This window comes from Trachymyrmex cornetzi, unplaced genomic scaffold (genome assembly GCF_001594075.2).
Source record: "Trachymyrmex cornetzi isolate Tcor2-1 unplaced genomic scaffold, Tcor1.1 scaffold83, whole genome shotgun sequence".
In the NCBI taxonomy this organism is placed as follows: Eukaryota; Metazoa; Arthropoda; class Insecta; order Hymenoptera; family Formicidae; genus Trachymyrmex; species Trachymyrmex cornetzi.
The window spans coordinates 3816895-3838871 of NW_017300169.1; the positions used below are offsets into that span (position 1 = coordinate 3816895).

The 21977-nt window shown below is 38.6% G+C and overlaps 1 protein-coding gene across 1 annotated transcript in view; it reads right to left on the bottom strand.

Moving 5' to 3' along the window:
• Positions 1–8977, bottom strand: part of RhoGAP100F (Rho GTPase activating protein at 100F) — a 19884-nt gene extending 10907 nt beyond the window's left edge. The window contains exons 1-7 of the mRNA XM_018519618.1: positions 8905–8977; positions 6810–6923; positions 5678–5860; positions 4687–4845; positions 4039–4268; positions 2955–3216; positions 55–304 (exon numbers count right to left, since the gene is read on the bottom strand). Of these exons, the coding sequence (XP_018375120.1) occupies positions 55–304; positions 2955–3216; positions 4039–4268; positions 4687–4845; positions 5678–5860; positions 6810–6923; positions 8905–8946 (1240 nt within the window). The 5' untranslated portion in view covers positions 8947–8977. The remainder of the gene's footprint in view (positions 1–54; positions 305–2954; positions 3217–4038; positions 4269–4686; positions 4846–5677; positions 5861–6809; positions 6924–8904) is intronic.
• Between the last annotated feature and the right edge of the window lie 13000 nt (positions 8978–21977).

Here is a 21977-nt window from a genome sequence, read left to right on the forward strand (position 1 = left end):
GAGAGAGACAGGAAGAGAGTGGATACTTCGATGATAGGTAAATTCATTACGGACCTGATTTCAAGCTAGATCTAAGAAGGGTATGTCGCGCCGGCGTCGTGATGCTCGTGTAATCGACTCGGGGTAGGTGCTGGTCGGAACCACTCCTCGGCATGATCCTTCCGCTTCCGGTATGCTGGCCGTAGCCGTAATGGGTCGACTGCGTGGTTTGGCCCGGCAATCTGCCACCGACTGATTGCATTCCACCACTCGACATACGTCGGCCATTCGAGGGCATCATGGGCCCCGTGTAGAAAGGGTGTACCTAATCGCATGATCGCACGAACTCTTTGAGTACATTTCATAGATGTTTACTGAGGTAGGCAGTTCCTTAGACAGATTTTCTTAAAGTTGCTGATCGCCGTGACTCCCGTAAACATCTCGTTTCTCTTTCTTTGTCTTTAATTGTAATTTATTATCAATAATTGTAAATTTTTGTAAATTATATACCTTTGGGATTTAAATTCTTGAGAAAGATTAACGTCTAACGTCAACGGCAATTACAACGATAATGTCTCATCTCCTATGATCGATCGATTACCTTTTGTTAGTAATGTATATTTGATGCTTATAATATGATTTGTGTGATAAAAAATAGATAAAAAATAGATTAATACATAAAAATTCAAAATTGTAAGAGAAATATGAATTTTATAAGAAAAATGTGAATCTTACATATAGATATAAATTTTTTAACAATATTATAATCGTTAATTGAAATTTTTAAGTGCAGTCTTTGATAAATTATTAAAATTCATAACAACTTTACAGAATATAATGCTGAGTAAAGTGCCGGCAATCGATAATCGACCGAACGTGATAACGCTAGCCATGACAATGATTAACGTTATCCAGAACACAGGCACAAAACGCAATCGAAAGAACAAACGGACAGCAAGCTTGCAACAAGGAAACATAAAGTTAGGGTTTACGTCGCAAACAGCGGCAGGTGTACGCGACTTCTACGGTTTAAGAACGCACATAAATATCCGTTAATTCGTGTTACGCTTTTTCTAGGCAGAACTCGTTAAACGAATGCACTGGTGCACCGTCGAGTGTACGGTTAAACATTTCACTCATTTACCATTAAACACCCTCAGCAATCGTTTCGTTTATTAACTTTTAAACACACATCTTATAACCGAATGATTTATTTTACCGCGAAATACAAGACTTTTTTTATTAATTCTTTATTAAATTTTTTATCAAAGTGTTTAACCTCAAATGGTTTTTATGATTATAATAAAAAAAGAGACAATTTAATTAATTATATTTAATATTTGATAATTATATTAATAAATTGTTATTATATATATTATTTCTCTATTTCGTGATTTCTTGGATTACTTATTGAAGAAAAAGAGATATATAATTGCTTACTTTTTTTTTATTATATACTGATAAAATGTATATTTAACCCTTACCGTACCATATACAATTTGATGCCTCGTCCATACCATCAAAGATCACTAGAATCTCTTCTTTTTTTCACCTCTTCAAAATAATTCAAAAAAATCTCTAAAAATGCACCAACATATTTTCAACTTTCTAAAATAAATATTGACTCTTTATTTTGAAAAATAATAAAATGTAGTATAATTTATAATTACCGAAAGAATCAAAGAAACTTGCACGAACAGGAATCGCTCAGTCACTAGTTATCCATATTGGTACGGTAAAAGGGTTAATTATCCATATTTTACGATCTCAATTTTTTTACATTCCAAAACTCGCACATTTCAGCAAAGAATGAAAGAATTTACGTTGAATTTTTTAAGAAGTGAGAATTTAATAACGATTGAAATTAAAAATGGCTCGCGTGGGCGGATGCACTCGCGCATTCGTTCGTCGCCAAGTATATACATGAGAGGAAGGGAGAATATATTTATATACTCGTCCATTAGAGGCATTATACAGAAAATTGCAATCATACACAAGTCTAGATATCAAGATAGAGTTTGTGTTATCTTTACCTTTGTAAAATCCTGGTTAATTTCAATGTAGCATTCATTCATAGAACCGATTAGTCATTTGAAACACGTGATCGATACGCGAGCCGATCGGCGACGCTCCGCGTCGTTCGGAAATGCATTCGTTGAAATTGTCGAGACATTCGTTTTCTCGACATTTATTCTCGCGTATTTGTCTTCGAGATAGAAATCCGATACGAATGTACAAAGAGTCGGTATTTATACGAGCGGCATTTTCATTGTCGCGAGATATGCGGTTCTGATATTTTTTAAATTTCCTTGCTTTTAGAAGTTACTTTACGAATTGTTCTTCTTAATTCCGATAATCCGAATGACACGGAGATCGCGACAGCAAGTGTCCCGAGACATTGCCACGAGTTCACCAGTTTCTTTCAGTCGTAAAATAGCGTTCATTGGAGACAGTGAAGGGCAAACGAGTATCGAATTGGTGCAGACAGGTGTGAAATGGTGCTCGATCCACATCGTCTAGAACATCTATGCGTGAACTACATCGGATCGAGATTCATAAGTGACATCTATTTTGAAAATATCGAAATAAATTAGTGTTATAAAGAACAATGTAATCACCATATTCTGTGATAATTAAAATAAAATAATTTTTTAATATCATAAATAATAAAAATATATACATTGGTAAAAAAATATTATTTTATTAAAATTATAAATGAATAAAAAAGAATAAAAATTATTTGCTTTTTATATTATATATATTTGTAAACAAATATTTTTGTATTTTATATTAATACTTATTAAATTATTAATTCAATTAAATATCAAAATTAAAAAATCCTTTCTCTAATTTTGAAACAGAAAATTTTATTAGAAAAATGATTTGTTCTTCAAGCGATATTCTCTGTCATTTTGATGGATCTCGATCCGCAGGATTTCCGTATTTCGACGCGTGAAATATCACGCAATACTTACTTTCTCAGCCAAGCTCTCTAACGTCTTCGGATAGCCGCGCTCGTATGGCTGAAAATGTTGCGTCGATGAAGGTTTCGGCTGGTGCGTGATAACCGGTGGCGGCGGTGGTTGATAGGACCAGTGACCCTCTGGCCGTGAATTATAGTACAGATCACCGTTGCTCGAACCGAGATCCTGGCTCGATCCCAAACCCGTGAGACCGAGTCTTGATCGCGACGGCAACATTTCACGTCCGTCGCCTCGTCTACGACTACTGCCATCCCTACACATGAAACATCAATCTCCATGTGTTATTCGAAATTGTTAATGACAGAACTTATTGTCCTAACTAATTTAAAAAAAAAAGATATACATGAAGAAAAAAGGTTAAGTAATTTTTAACTTACAACTACTAGTAAAAATATTCTGGCTACTTTTGCCGAACTTATGACAAATTTTACTTGCCAGGAAATAAAAATATAGAAGATGTAAGGTAAAAAGTACATTGCAATTATAATAAATCTATTTAAGTGATTTTTTACTTACAGTAAATCATACTATTCTCAATACTTTACGCACTCACATATTTTATCGCGTAGTAAAGTAAATTTTGTCAGCGCTAAGGCGAAAAATATTTATTGTTAAAATAAATTCTACTGAGTACCATAATTTATAAATTTACTTTATAAAATGTAAAAAGTACCTTACAGTGTATGACGATTACTCATTTACCAAAAAAGTAAAATAAATTTTACATAAGTGAGCACGTGTTCCTATATGGATCTGCCTATTCCATAAAATTTATTACATAGAGCATATTACATTTTTCTCCGCGTAGAAAAGATTTAAATGGTCGATATCAAATATCAGTACTAATACAGTACTATTACTATAATTGGAAGATTGTTCTTCATAAAATATCGGCTTTTTTATTAAAAGCCACTTTATTGTTTTAACAAGCTTCTGTATGAATAGGGAAGAAAGATAAAAAGATTCGTAATGACGTCAGCAGTAAAGCCATCCACACACAGGTATTTTGAAATAATCAATTTGCAAGATGTCTTTTGATTATTAATTCAAGGAGTAGATCAATCTGGGATAGTACCTGACGTGATTACTTGTCGTGTGGTCACTCTCATCTTCATTCAATTCCCTTTTGATGACTACTACAGGCGGTGCCTTGTGCTCAGTCTGGCGGCTATGCGAAACAAGTTGATGTGGGCCGTGCCTTGTGGCCAGGACGAGTCGCCTCGGTATCGACATGATGATCACGACGTCGTCCAGGCTCATGTGCGTCACATCGACCAGATTCACCGCCAGGATCTCATCGCCCACCTGCACGTGCGAATGCATAGTGACTGATAGCCGATATAAAGACGAGCAACGATATCGCGGAGAAGAGAGAGGATAAATATCCCTCCCAAATATACAAGACTGATCGATGCCCAAGACCCGTGAAATGTCAAGGTGTAAGAGGATAAATTTAATTCGGCGTATTCTCGCGGCCCCCGCCGTCGCGTCCTTCTCTCTTTCTTTTCCTCGAAATAGATTCTCAATCCTAAATGGCTGCTCCGAGCTCGTTCCGAGCACCAGCGGCAATTAAGTTCTCGCTTGGCAAAAAGAAGACGAAGAGACGATTCACGGATGTGTCTCGATTTTACCGCTCGCCTCGCTTTCTCCATCGCGTCGGTTTCTCACTGTCGTCGTCCCGGCGACAGCGGGTGAATTCGCAGGGCAGAGCGAAGATACTCACCTTCAAGCAGCCGCTGTTGTACACGGCGGTCTCCAGAGCTATCCTAGAGATAAAGACCCCGTCGTTCCTGTCGACGCCGTTGCCCTCGCGTATGTAGAGGCCGAGGGTCTGTCCCGGTCGTTTGATTATCTCGACGAAGTGGATGGGGTGCTTAGGATCCTGGAACGAAGATCGCCAGCGAACTTTCTTAATTCGTGCCGTCGAAATATTTCACGGCGTTCACGCGCGCGCCTCGGGTAAAATTACGCTGCGCAAAATTACTTCGTTGTCGTGAAAATAATTTTCTCCCTGGCCCGGGTGGTACGAATGCGACCACCATGCAAGCAGATTGTTACACTTTGTTCGCCTAATTCCGTGAGGAGGCCAAGGCGAGTTAAATTACAGTGAATATTATCTCTTGATGTCTAAATAATTTGCTCGATAATTTGACAATAACTACATTATCAGCTTCTATATAATCATTGACAAACGTAATAAAGAATTATTTTTTTTAATTAAATAAAATTAAAGTAAAAGACAAATGAGTGAAGAATGCCTAACAATATTTTTGTGTGAATTTTTACAATAAAGTAAAAGATTGCGTGAATTTTTATATTTAAGTAAAAAAATTGAACAGTCCGTGTAAATTTAATTTAAATTTCAGTCTAGTTTAATATTATGCGTCTCGTTTTATATTTTATACTTTTTTAAGCAAATTTCTAAAACTGTATATTCATACAACAAAGTAATAAATATTCGTATATTAATAGTGGTTAAGCAAAAACGATAAAATATCTTAAGCTTCCAATACTATTCTGTAATTGAATTGTAATCATATGTATATTAGGAAAAGGAGAGAGATATGAACAGATAGTATACGATAAACAGGGAATTAACGTACTGCTGACTGTAATGAAAGAATTGCGCGTAGTACTAATTTATGACAAGATATTACGTTCGAATGCAAATGAATCACAATCTGTCGGAAACAGACGGCCCATCGATAACGTACCTGCATAGCAATAAATTTTTTCGCCGCCTCGGAAGCCTGTCTACCCATTTGCCGAGGCTCAATGACACGCACGACCATCTCGCCTCTCCGCTCAACAGCTTCGAGGGCCGCCGCTGTCGATGCGTCATGATCGTTTTCGACAGTCTCGATCTGCTTGAAGATCTCTGTACTGATCCCGCTCACCTGCAACGATAGATCCTTCCGTTTCAAAGAATGCGTAGCGATGTTTTATCATTATTTTTGTGTGGATCGATGAATTTGTCTCGACGCAAAACAATGCTTTTGTTATTATTTATTAAATTATTTCTATCGTGCAAACATTTAAACAATATATAAAAATAATACATTGATCTCTCGTATAAATAATAAATACACAGGAAAAAAACGATGTTATATCAACAACATTATTTCAATTAAAAATGATTTTGTTAATACAATAACAATGTTAATGGAACAAATACGTTATGTGTTGTTGTTTTAATAAAATTTTTTATTGATTTCATTAATACTGTTATCGTGAATCAACAAAATTATTTTCAATTAAAATAATGCTATTAATATAATATCATTTTTTTCAGTGTAGAGAAATGTAAAAAATAACTAAAATATAAACTGCGTTATTCACTGTAGGTACTAAAAATCTATAGTATACGTACACATAACGTGAACTATAGAATTTCAGTACTCACAGTAAATTACGGAATGCAGCCCTAATTTCGTTAATATAAAATCTTAATGTAATGAGATCTTTTTACTTCCAAAAACAAGCATATGTACACAAAAATAAATATTTGGCTACCTTTTTCCTTATTAATAGTGTTCTGACAAGACGTCGCTATTATATTTTATCCTCACTTTGCTTGTTTCAATGCAAAGATTGAAAACGGAATGGTTTAATTTAAATTTGGCATGTTTAATATAATAGCGATCAGATTACGTGAACAATGCGTGGCGACTAAAGCACACGCCAATACGTTTCTACCAGTCGTCGAGACAGCTTCACGAGCAACACAATAGGGTCCCGGGTGTCGGAATCCATCGTCATGCTGTCCGGCAATTGAAGTTTGTCGACACAACGAGCTCTAAATTCGTCCATTGTGTCGGCAACGAGTTAATGAAGTGTCGCCACTACCTTCCTGAAGTCTCCTTGAATGACCATGGGGGGTGGTTCCTTGGGGCGCAACTGGTTGGCAGGTGCCTGCCTCCCAGGACTTGCGCTTATGTCTGTCACTTCCCCCCGGCCCTCCTACAAAACAATAACTGATTATTTTCGCCGTTCAGCTGACTCTAAAGTGATTATACAATTGATTATTACGTAATAGGACGACAAATGAAAAAATGACGTGTACCTTCCGCATTGTCGAAATATAACGCGACATGCAATATCGAGAAAATTTGAATGTCCAGGCATCCCTTCAAAGAGGATTAGTCAGAGTCTAGATCAATGATAACCACAGCAACCAAACTACATACGTCACAGGTCAGCTACACATGTCACATACTCCATTGACAATTACATAACTTGGCTACCTCACATTTTACATCATATAGAATTATAATGATTTAGAAGATTGTGTGATTATAATGATAGTTAAAACCAATAATAGATTTATGCTAAATAGGGATATCAATTGTTTAAGTATATCTTGTTTTGCAAATTGAATACTTTTAATTAAAGGATTATTTAAGTAATTAAAAAAGATCTTATCTTATTAATTAACATTACCTAAATTGAAGATATTTTATGCAAGCGAATTCACAAGCTTGTAAAAGAAGTAAAGCTTCTAATTTCTCTCAAAGACGTAGAAATATTGCGAGCATAAGTACAGTGTACTAAAGTAAATATTTTTGCAGTCGCTGATTGTAATCAAAATGGAGATAACGGATATTTTTCATAAATATTTCCAACAAATTCTATTAGCAAATTTTGTAATAATTTCGATCCACTGTATTAAGAAGAAATTATTCATAGAGGAATAAAAAATTCAAATTGATAATCATTAATTATTAATACGATCAATAAGATTTCCATTAAATGCGTCTAATAAAAGCAAGTGACAAAAGTCGTACACATTTAACTTCTGCTTTTACTGGAATATCTCACGTTCATCTCCATTAACCCAATTATGAGGGCCGTAATAAAGTGACCGAATATGAGGTCCATCAGGGAAGGTGAACTATCTAGAATAGCGCTTTTTCATTCGAGACAAATGCGATGTAAATGTAAGGTCCCATCATGATCCTTTTAAGGGTAGGAGGGGGCTCTTAACGAAGCACGCGGCGTCTCGCGGAAACTCATCAATCTGTCACTTCGACAACGCACAAGCACCAGCCGTAAATCCCCGAGCTCGTTGACCGTGATTTCAGCCGGATTCGTATCTCACTGAGACTATCGAGAAAAAAGCACGAGCTTATCGAGCTTCGAACGAGCTCATCCACCTGTCACGCTAACGTCACGAACATCACCGTAAATCCTCGCGCCCACTCGTTAACTGCGATGCCAGGAAATACGAGGGAGATTATTCGCTCGTATAGGGATTAACAATAAGATTTTTGCTGTAAAATAGATCGCGAGCTCATTCTCCACCTGCCAGCTTAATAATCATTTGCAACGTCGCCCGATGAAAAGAAGTAGCACAAAAGGTGAACCGTGGGAAAAACGCACCCCGCGGAGGCATGTGACCGGAACGAGCCACGCGGCGGTGCCGCACATCCGGTCGCAGAGCGACAGCAGGGACATCCACGCTGCCGCAGCCGATTTGCAGCCCCTTTCGCTCGCCGACGGCGGTGGCGGCTCCTGGAGCTCCTTGCCGCCCTTCCTGCCGGTAGCCCACCACCCCCGTGCTCCGTCCGTCTTCTCTTTACGCCTCTCGGTCTCACCCGTCTGCCGGGTGAACGCCGCCGCGCGTGTCGCGCTACCCCTTCGCGGCGGTCCCATACGTGCTCCGAGCTCCGAGTTGTCCTCGGCCAGAGCACCAGTTCAACAAGACGCTGGCCAGTCTTCCTCTCTTATGACCTGTCTCTCTCTCGAGTGCAGATCGCCAGTCCCTTCTCGGTTTCACGTGACCGGTGAATGGTGCGAAAGGGCGCGCGTAGGACGGTTAGGTAGGTGTCCGATGAGGGAATGAGTGCGACAGAGTGAGAGAATGATAAGTAGACAAACGGAGAATGCGGAAACGAGAATGAGTGAGAGAAAGAGAGAGAGAGCGAGAAAACGCATGGATTACCTTGCGGAAGAAGAAGCACCCCGTGTTACCCCTGTCGCACATCCTCGCCTACCCCATGGTGGCTAATATGGCGGGAAGCGGCGCTCAGGAGCGAGTACGAGTGTCGGCGGTACAAGGTAAGGGGTAAAAGGCGCGCGTGCGCCATCGCCGGGGGGTTACCGTGTCGCCGTACGCGGAGGAGTAGTATGAGTGAGTATCGACCGGGCGTGACGTCACCCCACCCCCTCCCTCAACGTGCCCTCTCCCCTGCCCCCTCCGCTCTCTTTCCTCCCCAACTCGTACTCTATCTCCGCACTCCTCACTCGGTCTGTCCCTCTTCACCCTTTTCCGCCTCCTTCCTACGCGCTCGAGCACTCCTACTGCCTCGCAACGTACCTCCAACTCCAACGTGGCGCTCCTCCACTGTCCTCAACCCCTTCGCCCTCCATCCTCCTCCCCCCCCTGCATGCCCACTCTATTTCTCTCTGTCGCACTCGCCGCTTCTTTCCACGTCATCTTCTTCTCTCATTATCCTGAACTCTCTACGTTGTCCTTCTGGACCTCTACCTTCGCCTCTTTCCTCTCATCGTCCCACCTCCGAGAACGGCGCTTCCTGACTCTTCGTTATTCGCGGTTTCTCCCATCCCCCTTTCCTATAATATTTCCGTAGTATTTTGGCAATCTCGTTCACACCTTTTTGCTCAGACTGAATTACGCGCGATCATCCCTTACCAACTTATCTCGTCCCGTTTTCCTCTTAGGAGCGAGTTTCACTCTTTGGAGCGATCAGAACCGTCGACTGTTCGTGTAGTTCTACCGTGTTTAAGCCTCTTTTCTCTCTCCTTCTCTCCTTCCATCCATGTTATTTATCTTCGCGTTCTTTTCATTTTTCTTAACTGTGCGCGCAAATCGTCGCTGTCTTTGTGCCCCTTAAGCCTTAAGCGCCGCTTTTCACGCTTCTCTCGCCTCGCGCATGTCTTCTTATTCTCTTCCTTTTTTTTTCTTCGCGATGCGCTCTCGTACCCTCTCCTTCGCTCGCACCATCTCGCTCTTCCCTTTCCCCAGGAACTCGCGTTCTTTCCTCGCCCGCGCGGTCGCGGCTCCCCTCAATTGGATTTTCCCCATTCGTTTACTTCTTATTACACCCGCTGCCACTCCACTTACGGGTGTCAGCGGTCGCGCGAATTCTCTCCTTCGACCTCTCACCTCACACGACAGCGGCAACCTTGCGTTCGCACTTTTTTTTTCGAACGACGGATTTTTGCGACCCGTGAGAGTGGATTTCTTTCTGATCCGTACTCGCATTCGCGTTCACCCTCCATGCATCAAAGTGTCGTCTCGGTCGTCCGGTTTCTTCTACCACGATAATGTCCCGGGTTATTTCCGCGTGTATCTCTCTACGATCCTCTTTTCTCCTTGTTTTATCGTCGCATCTTTCCTTACTTGTACTTCCGCACGATATCAGTTGGCACGTCACATATTCTCGTATCATTTCACATGTCATCCCGTGCGTTTCCCGAGTAATACTCTTTCCCTCCTTCTCCTCCACCCTCTCCCCTAAACGTGCTTTCGCCCTTTTTGCGTTTCACCCCGTGCATCTTCCGTACGCTCGATATACAGAGTATTTACTTTTTCTCGAGGTTCTTCACCCCTCCATCACGTCTGTTCTCGAGTCGGCTACTACTTCCCCATCGCGCCCAACTTCTTGCTCCACATATGACGGCGGTATACGCAACTCCATTACAGACAGCAGCTGCGAGACTTGAAGCCAGCGAGACTTAGCCCCTGGAGCGATAAATAAGCCCGGGGCGGGGAACAAACGCGAGAAATGCCGGTAATGCACTTTTCGAAGTAGTCTATATCATCATCCTCCCGCGTTGACATAATGCGAGCCGTTTTCCAGCCGGAGGGGCATCTCTTCATAGAACGCGAAGCGACATTGAACGAGAAGAGATCGCCGATATTCAATGTACAATAATATTTTTATTCAACAGCAATGCTTATAAATACTATTTTTTTTAGCGAGAGAGTATGAAAAATGAATATAGGAAGCAATTCAAAACATAGAAAAGTAATAAATACGAGAAATAGCCGACAAAAAATTTTTTTTTATATGAAGCTTCCTTTGATATTAATTGTTTTATGTTACCGCATCTTTTGAAAGAGTGAAAAACCAATGTAATAACGATGTCACTTTTAGTAAAATAATTCCACATCAGAAACATCAAAAGGTTATAAACTGAAAATTGATCTCGTTGAAACTCCGTGGACAATAGTCAGTGATAAAATCCGCAGACGAGAAACCATTCCGAAAGGTATAAAGATCTCCTATGAAATAAAACTAATCTCGCCAATATAATTCGTCAATTTCCGGAGGATGTATTAGTGGTCATTACTATAATCTGGGTCGCGGCGATCTTCGAACATCCGCTTCGAAAATCACGATCTCTCGTCGGAACGGCTGCTCTTCTTCTCCTCGTGCTCTCCCATCCTTGTCCAGCCACCCTCGTCCATCCCGTCGCTATTTCACCGACGTATCCAGTGACCTACGTGGATGCCCATCGCGATGATTTACGAGGTAGAGGAACGAACGGACGACCGGATTCTTCCCCATCAAACGCGCGAGGAGTACGGCACTGAACGTAATGGACGGTGGTGACAATATAGCAGTGGTAGTAATAGTAGTAACGTGTTGTAACGCGTGGACATCGGGGAATGTTGTAATGGCGTATGCATGGTATATTAATGCCGCGCTCCACGCACACTTTCCGCCTCCAATTTAATCCGCAACGCTTTTTCCATTATCAGTACTCTCACCCTCTGTCCCTCTCTTTCTTTCGTTTCCTCTCTTTTTTTCTCTTGGTACACTCGCCTACATTATAAATGGGAAACTCTCTTAACGATGTGCCGGATCCTTAATGCGAGGAAAAATTGATTTCTTTATACGGCGAATTCCCTACTTACACGCGCCGTCGCATAGCTATCCGTTACTACTTAAATTCTTACGGGAAGAAATTATAAATCTTATTGAAAAAAAATAGTGGCATTTTCTTAATTGTATTAATATTATCTGTCACGATATTTATTGTAAAAAATTATATATGGTCTTTATTGGCAAAAATTTCCACGATTTTTGTAGATATTACACTGAGAAAAAAATATCTTCAATTTCAATAAATATTTATTTGAATAGTACCAATTAAATATTTATTAAATATATAAAAATTTATTTATTTGATACAAAAAACATTAATTTGATATAACAATCATTTCTTTTTATTAAGTAAATATTTATTTATTGTAATTAAATGTTTAATTGACAGTATTTAAATAAATATTTATTTAAATTTAGGCTATTTTTTTCTCAGTGCATGAATATTACTGCACATAATTTTATTAAGATTCCGTTTTTGGACATCACATTTAGATCAAACTTAACTGTAAATCCGAATTACTACGTAATAGTAACGTTGTTTGTATCGTATCGTAGTAATCGATCTTATCTCGCTAGCGCAAAATTAAATCACGTCTTTCCATTCTGCCTAGTTCACGCTTTCGTGATAGCGGAGGCAGGACGATGAATAATGGCCAAATGGTCATCATTCATCGGCCTTGCCCTATTACGTCGTCTCTTAATATCCCGCCAGATATAATTGTAAACACCGATGTAAACGCGGCCTACCGAACATTCCCGCAAATTTACGTCGTCCTATATACGGGAACGCAAGTCGGCGGTAATCTGCACCGCGGAAGGGTCGCTTGAATTTAATGTTTCCCGACCTATGCGCAACCCCGAACGTGCGCGCCAAACTCTCGTATTGTCGAGTTACTCGTTGGCAAAGTGGCAGCATGGATATTGTGCAACTTTTGACAACGGGTACTAAATTCGTGCTCCGCTTTCGTGTCTAGCGTTACGGCGCTACCACTATGGGATAGAAAGTTCGGACGTGAGTTTTGTGCACACATCTACAGAGTGCATCTATAGTGTTGGAGATTCTTACTTCCGATACAAATCGAACCACACGCATGCGGAAAATACATCAATGTATCTTCAATGCGGTGTATGCGCGTATCATGAGAAAAACCATAATCGAGAAATCTATTTGAAAACTGCAGCACTTTCCGCGCAATTCTCAAATATATTTCTCAATATATTTTATATATAACATTGTATGTATCAAAATAGAAATATATGTACAATGTATATATTGTATATGATAGAAAACATATCATTTGCATTGCAAGCTCGACAAATAATTCAATTAAGATCTCATTATTGAATTTGTATACGCTTCATTAATCTCTGATGAATCATTTCCGTTTCGTGCGTGAGAGAACTCGGAAAAATTACACCTGCAACCAAGCAGAAAATAAAGTTTTACTTAAGGGGTTCAGAATGAGGAACGAGGGCAAAGTCTGGCTCACAGTCCAGAAATATACCCCAATGGAATCGAATCCGTAGTGGCCGATTTACCGATCTCCGTTTCAATTTGGCACGAATATTTTCAACTATGAGTCTTCGTTAGTCAACCTAGATTTTCTCAGGAATAGAAAACCGCAATAAGATCGCGACGATACGAAAGAATTCAATGATTTTTGCTTTAAACCTCTCGTAATATGCATTAGATTTCACCCTGCTGCAATACTTGGTTTATAATTTGATAGCTACGTCCTACTTTCGCGGAGATAAATTTGGTTCCAAGCAAAACTTTTTAATTACGAATTTGATAAATGCAATTATACCCACGAGTATATATTAACATTCCAAGCTATTTTTTCAATTTTAATGAGGCCCGAATTAAATTTATATTAACAAAAGGAAAAACTTGGCGCGGATATGAACTGAAATGCGTTCTTTATCCATCATTCGCAATTTGAAGAGAAGGGATCCGGCAGTTAGATAGAATTCCACTGAAGGGAATAGAGATATTGGGGAAGCTAATAAATAAAATAGATACGTAACAACTCGAGATTCGGTGCGCACTGCAGTAGTAACTTGGCGAGGAAGCCGGGAGGAAATAGCGTGCATAAATCGCGTCGTCGCGGAGTGCGCGCCTCCTCCCCCGCCCCTCCCGAAAATTCCCTAGAAGAAATCTCGTGGTTGTTCGCGGGGCGAAGGTCGGGGCGAAAGGTCGTCGATACGCCACTGCTCGTAGTAGTACGCGAGTGTCAGTAGTAAAGCGTAGTAGTAAGTAGTAACGACGTGTACGCAGGCGTACGCACGTTCGGTATCAGCGGTCGGACTGACGGAGGGGGATGAGGGACGAATTTCAGGGCGAAGGGGGAGAAAAGGGATGACGAACGAATGTGGAAAATGAGCGAGAAAGAGAGGTCGGGGAGAAAGGTAAACGCGGGAGGACATCGGAATAGGAAAGAGAGGGCTCGCGGGATCCACGGTAAGGGAAGGGAGCGACGAACGGCGAGGAAGGGTAGGTGAAGGACCCGCGCCATCCTCCCGTGAATCCCGCGATACGATAATCGTTCAATGCGCCTGCGTTTCGCGGTCCCGAAATGAGCGGGTTTGGAAGTGAATTCGCGTGTGCGCTCGCGCCTCCCTGACGGTTTGACCGCACACACACACACACACATCGCTACCCCCGCGACTTTACGCGCGTGTGCTCCCTTGCGATCAAATCGATGTGCGTTGGTGTGAGCTTTATGTGTCTCTACCGCGAGACTCGCTCGCGAAAGGTGTGTGCATCCTTCGATCGCGAGCGCGATGCGGATGACGGTCCTCTCAAAATCGCGTTTCGTCTTTATTGTCTCGACACACAAACTGAACACCGGTGACTGAATCAATAATTTTACCAGTTCCGTCTCGTAGCTTAGAACTACTATGATATCGATTGTAAATTGTAATCAGCTAGTGGTCGATTTTCGAGAATGACGGAATATGGGATGATGTATGGGATATGAAAAAACGGAGAATTCTCTATTACTACTTAAAAATGACTTCCAAGCAGAGATTGCGCATACATTCATAATTATATCTTTAACCCTTTATTATTCGCTCGAAGACACCTCCCTCTGTCAAAAATTAAAAAATTTTTTTAATATATGAATGATATTTATAAATATTGTTACACACATTATTATATTTTTATTGCAAATTCTTTCATAATTAAAAACAATTTTTTTGTATTTATCTTTATCTAAAAGACGTATAGAATATTATTAATCTTTATTTAATTGTAAACGAATAATGAAAATTGAGATATAATGTTGGAGTATCAGAAACATTCACGTAAGTACGAATGTAGGATTAAATAAATATTCGATCAACAATGTGATAAAATATTATCTATAAAAGATTTGATGTAAACAATATATGGAGATTGTGGTCTTTATTTCTGAAACACTAGCCATTTATAATCTCACTACTTTCTCAATTAGGCGAATAGGGGAGCTTAAGATTAATCGCAACAATTTCAGGAAAGTTTAGATCCGCTTATAATTCAATCCTTACATCTTATAAGAAGAGCGTGATATTTGTTACGTGATTATTCAACTATACTGCTTCCTGTCGACGTATACAACCACTAAAGGTTCCAATTATCGTCGGTGTTACAATTGTTCCTGGTTACAATTGGCCCCCGCAAACGGTCCTATTGACTTATCCAGCCGTCCGGCTCGACTGCACGATAACCAAGACTTCAATCACGATTAAGTTAACCAGGGCCAGGTTGCAATCGAGCTTACCACCGATTGTAGCTTTCGTGTAGCATCGGGAGAACGTGACTTAAATGTGTCAGGTGGCGAACGTTTCAGCGGGGCGGAGTGCTCGCGTGATTCAAGGAGGCAAAAAGCGTCGGCGCCGCCATAAATTGCAACAACGTGCTGCGCACAGCTTGTGCGGGACCGTAACAAATGTAAATTGCAGTATGTACCGGTTTCAAAGATCGCGAAGGAATTCCGAAAGACGCCGATAGATTCGATCGACAAAAAGTACACGATAGATCGGTGCAATAAAGGGACTTTATCTCCCTTTACGAATGTACAGGTGCATTTTGCACGCTCCGTTTATTTCTTGCCTCTAGAGTATCACGGTAAATGCATAAAAATAGCTTCTAGAGTATCACAGTAACTTCATAAAAATTGCTATTTTATTTACATTACGTATTGGCTTTATTAAATTTGTATCGAAGCACAAAAAATTAAAGTTAAATTATTACTATCGATTTTGTGAAATAAAATGACAATCTTTGCAAATAAAAGTACCAATATATGGTATTTGCTTAATGTATTGAATTACAAATGGAATAATGTTCACACACAATGAAAAATAAAATTGTATCTCTGAGATTTCCGTTACAATTGCAATTTTTTTTTTTTAATAAAATGTATAGTCGTATATCTTCCTCTTAAGTGATAGAACAGTTCGTTTGCCCGCACGATTGTTTGTTTTACACGATTTAATTAAATGGATTGGTAAATCCGCGACACGAATACGACGCGGACGGAAATCGACGTGACGGTTATCGCAGCTAGTCGCATTTAAACTGACGAACGATCGACCGGTTTTTATGCATCTCGCCTTCGCTATGAACGAGTTATTGCATCGCGATGGCTTTATAGCGGTCGAAAGGGAATTTAAATGGAAATAGAAACGCGCATTGTTTTATGCAGACTCCAATAAAACAACTTGACATCGTGCGGGGTGTGATGATATAGGTCATTAGGCGGCAAAATGAAGGTACGTTAACGTGTTTCCCGTGAATGACATCGATGCTGGAAATTGATAAGTATGCAAATGTAAAAGTAGCGCTATTTGCGTTAATAGTTTTAACTGCCGAATATTCACCGAGCGTAAATATCAAATAAATATTACAAGAATTCTGCCAAATATAGCTTCTATTGAAGAACATTCACATATAATATGTTCTCTAAATTATTTGTTATTTGTCAGTAGTCATATCGCATCTATTTTCAGTTGCATTATAAAATACTAAATTTGCCTCCCGTAGATAATTGAAATGTGCTACATATTTATTAATTGACATATTACCTAATCAATTATTAGAAAGAAAGTTAATGTGGGTCACTGTTCGGAATTTACACAGAATTGTGGCCGCATAAAATCGATCTTCATAATGGGCGACTATTTTTCGAGAAGAGTCTTCAGAAGCCGCTTCGTCAAACTAATTTCCGCCATGGTTATATTTGCCGTGTCCCATATGTTCATAGACATCGGTGGTATCGGTGTGTACGTATGTGTGCGTGTGGTACGAATATTGCACTCCGACGCAACCGCACGACATCATATATGTCGTAATATTCGACTCGCACACACGAGGGAGATACGTTTCACCCTTGCGGCACGTATGCAAGTTCCCAGAGTGAGCCTCGGAGAGAGTCACACACTGCCCACAACCCGCAAATACTCTCGCGCTTCTTCTTATATTATTCTATCTATGTCTCTCTCTCTCTCTCTCTCTCTCTCTCTCTCTCTCTCTCTCGCGGTCTCATATGCAAAATGTAACTATGTGCGTATAGCGATGTGCGCAAAATTTTACGTATTCGAGTGTAACGAGTGCGACCTCCCACCATGTGCAATGTGAAACTTCTTATTTATATGCGCTGTTAGAATATTAAACATGTGCTAATGCACAGTATCAGTAGTAGTATAGTAGTAGTAGTAATAATAGTAGTAGTAGTAGTAGCAGCAGCAGCAGCAGCAGCAGCAGTAGTAGTAGTAATAGTAGTAGTAGTACTAATAGTAGTAGTAGTAGTAGTAGTAGTAGTATGTAACTTCTATATGTGTATAAAAGATGGCTCTGATTTGTGCTTATGCAACGTACAAAGAGAGAAAGAAATCGAAAACGAGAGAAAGCTTCTATCAATTTTTAATCAATTTTTTTTAAATAATATGTTAGAAGTATTAATAAATTAATAAATAGGGTTTTGGAAATTAAGGTTTATATTAGTAATAGACTGTAAATTGTCCTTTATATTTTATTGTTATTTAATACAGTGCTCATTTATGATATACACTGTAAAAAGATTACATGTAAAATTATAATTTTAGGATCAACTACTAAGGCCCGTTTTCACAATATATGGTTACCTAAAGATTAAAAGTTACCAACAGATTCACCAATGAAATTCATTCATAAATTTCTTGGTTATGTTTAATCTTTAGGTAACCATATATTGTGAAATCCTAAATGTGTATATTTATACATACTTAAAGTAAAGTCACAATTTACAAATAAAATTAATCTTCTTTATAACAATTAAACAAATTATAAAAATAAATTTGCAAATGAAGTTAAGTTTATAGAAATATTTAAGTATTAATTCGTCAACAAATTACATACAATTTTTCTTAAATTGATTTGTACGAACATAAAAATGCAAATATAATATGATACGTTACTATTATGTTATATAATATCATAAAAATGTGTATATTTTTAGAAGAAACTATAAAATATACTCTGTTGTAATTTTCCGTCTAATACAGAAATGTATTTACACAATTAAAGATAAAAATGCTAATTTTTGTAAAAACGCACAATTTTACAATAATATATTTCCACTATAAATATAATGTGTAATTTTACATACATTATTATGCAATTTTATATAGACTATTATGCACTTTTATTATACATTTTTTTAACAGTGTGTACTGTATATATATCAAATAAGATTATTTAAAAATGAAATATTAGAAATATGTAGTAAATTTTTTCCTACATGCGTTTTTAGCGATGTTTTATATGCGCGCTACAGCACTTTCTCATATGGCTTGCCTGTGCTTTCCGTTGTTCGATGCACGCTGGTATAATGCTGTTTATTAATGGCAACATTACCTCTTCTTACCGTAATATCTTTCTATTATTCATACGTGCATATAAATACATATTTTTGTATGTTTGACCAAAAAAAAAATGAAAAAGTACTGAACTATATGCGGAAAAAGTATATGATTGACCTAGTTTGCTAAAAAATTACCTAGAAATTTTTTCTGTTTTATTGGATTAATTTAACTTTCCAAAATTAATGTATTATTTTGAAAACATCATAATAATAAGGCTCAATAAATTTAAAAAAGAGCAGAACGAAAAAGGGCTACGAGCCTAAAATTTAGTCGTTATAAAATTGAAATTATTAAGAAGTCACAGAATAAAAACATGTCATTTCGTTATAATATAAACTTTAATTTGCTGGCAATAAACAATAAAACATAAACAAAACAAAAACAGACGTTTCGATCCCTGTTGGATCATTATCAATGTTATAATATAAAAGTAAAACGGTGAAAATATTAAAAAAATTAGAATATAAAAATTATAATTCACTCTCAATCGCAAAACTTATAAGACTCACAGTATTCATGTAATAAAAAAATCACGTTCAGTGTAACATGAAGCTTGTACAATGGTTGTCAGTAAAAATATGAAACTTCTGGACATACTATGGGGATTAGAACGAAATTGTATCTGTTAAAACGTATATAAAATTATTATTTAAAAAATATAATATTAAAAGTGCATAAAGCAAGAAAAAACAAAATAAATACCAAATACAAAAAGAAAAAAATATATATATATCATTAAAAAAGTAATCTAGAATTCTTAGAAATATAAACTTAATTAATGAATAATAAATTAATGTGTGAATAACAAAGAAAATTAATAAAAAATAACAATTTGTAGCAATTAAAATAAATAATGAAAAAAAAACATTACAGATCATATGTCAGTATAAAATAAAATTGTCTATTATAATTACAAACTAAAATATATCAAAATAAATTGTGTAACAGTTAAAATAAAATTTGATATATACCTTATAGAACATATGCCAAAATAATATAAAAATATCGACTTATCAGACAATGCGATGAGAGTGGAATGGTCATCTCTCTAGTGTGTTCAGAGACAATGTGAGTAAGACAATCTTTGGTAAGCAAATTGAAGTGGAAACGCCGAAGGAAGGAGTATTATTTTTACCGTAACTACATAATGAAAAGGAATAAATGTTATCTTGTATCTATTTTGAATCATTTTATAAAGTAATTACTCTGGAGTCCAGAAAAAGTTATCACATTGAATTAGCTGGTAACTACAAATATCTAAAAAACCGTGAAATTATCAGAAGCCGCGTTTCATACGATCTATATAATGTACGATAAAATTCCTGTCATAGAATTCTATATACAGTATGATATACCGTGTAAATTCAACAAAAATATTCCGATTCAAAATTTGCTTCCTCGAGTACGTATATGAAATGAGCAGAATATTCCACCGTGCGATCTCTCTCGTGTGTTGTAGTCATCTAAAGTGGCTTTAAAACATATCCTAGTTTCCAGACACGTCTTTTGGACTTAGCAGACTTTTAGTTGTTTAGCACCAATCCCGCTACCCACACACGCACAAACAAGTACTAACGACACGCAGAAGAATTTAGAGAGTTGTTAGACAATGCTAATTGCGCGACGCCATTAGAGATGCTATTAATAAACGGGGATGTACGCGAATTATGCTCCAGTATGAACTCGGTGGTGGCGGTATGCGGTGCGCAGAGAGTGGACGACATTCTGGATCGACGACGACTCCGAAGAGAGCGAGGGCGGGACGGCACCTGGCCGCTTGAACTTTTGCAATTAGCAAAGTAAATTGCCGGTAACCTCCCGATCCTGCGCGCGTGCGATACGACTCTTGCGATACGATGTTTCATAATTTAATAACGCGCCTGGTCGAGTTTGCGAATCGTCGCCAGTCTCGACGACACAACTTTACCAAATGCGACGGGGTCATAATTGAAGAGAAAAAAAACTTGCTTTTCTCTCTCTCTCTCTCTCTCTCTCTCTCCCTTGCATCCTCTTTTTCTTGATATAACGAGACTTTTTCTTCGCGACACGCGATACACGATTATTTTTACGATGGATCTCCATCGTAAACGAGAACTTTCATCTTGGGATTCGGAAGGAGCGGAAAACCGCGATTCATCGATTTCGCTGTTTACCCCGATTGCCGTATCCTCGAGGACGTCGTTAGCTGTAAATATCCTCGGGAAACATCGTTTCCCATTGAAGAGCTTCTCCTTCGTTTTCTCCTTGGTTTCCTCTTTACTTTTCTCCCTATTCATATTCGAAATAAAATTTACGAAGTCGGTATGCGCGCCGCTGTATACGAACGCATTCAAGCTCCAAACAAGAATCTGCAAGTCTAGCCGATGTAGAGTATCCTGTAGGATAAATTTCTAGAGTCTCGAGATTAACGTCGGTTACAAAACTAATTTGCCATCTTGTATTCCAATAAAACTACGAAGTGAAATATATCCTAAATCTTACGTAGCGCCGTGCCTCCGTCTCATTTCATGAATTTCTAATCGGGTCGTGAAATATGAACGAAGGACCACGGGAACTCTCTCCCACACTTCGCGCGGGTTAAACTATAGTTTCTCAGTTAGCCACAGCATGGCTCCTAAATCCGTCTAACGATGTCGCTTGTTTGGATTTTACCACGTACAGTTTATAAAGTATGTAAGGGGATCGATCGATCGCGTAGGCATGTGTGTAGCGTCCTTTCCATGATCTCAGGACACACACGTCGATATACCGATAAAAGGAAGATAGATATCTCTAAATCTGAATCAGTGGATAATCACTGACATCAGTCCCAAATATGCCACTGGGTAATCAGTGAGTATCCACTAATTCAGATTTAGAGAGTATAGATAGATAAAAGAGCGTTTATTGCTGCTTTAAGGCAAGTCCTCTAAGAACAAAAAAATATAAGCAAAAGATGAAGAACGTAAGATTGAAAACGTATACAAAAAAAGAGAAAAAAAATACAAAATATACAAAGTTTAACGAAAAATAATGATAGTACAAAAATAAATTATTATAACGGAGAGAGAGAGAGAGAGAGAGAGAGAACGCTTTGAATGAACTTTTGCGCAAGTCGAAAGGTATACGCAAAGGGTCCAGGAGGGAAACGACGAAATCGAGTCGGTCACTTGGAAGACATTTCCCGTAGAAATCGAATAACGCTCTCTTCGAGGCTTTATCCGTGGAAGCGAAGAGAGCAACGCGCAGCTTATATTGGGCGCGCCTGGGTCACTCGAAGCGCAAAGTACAC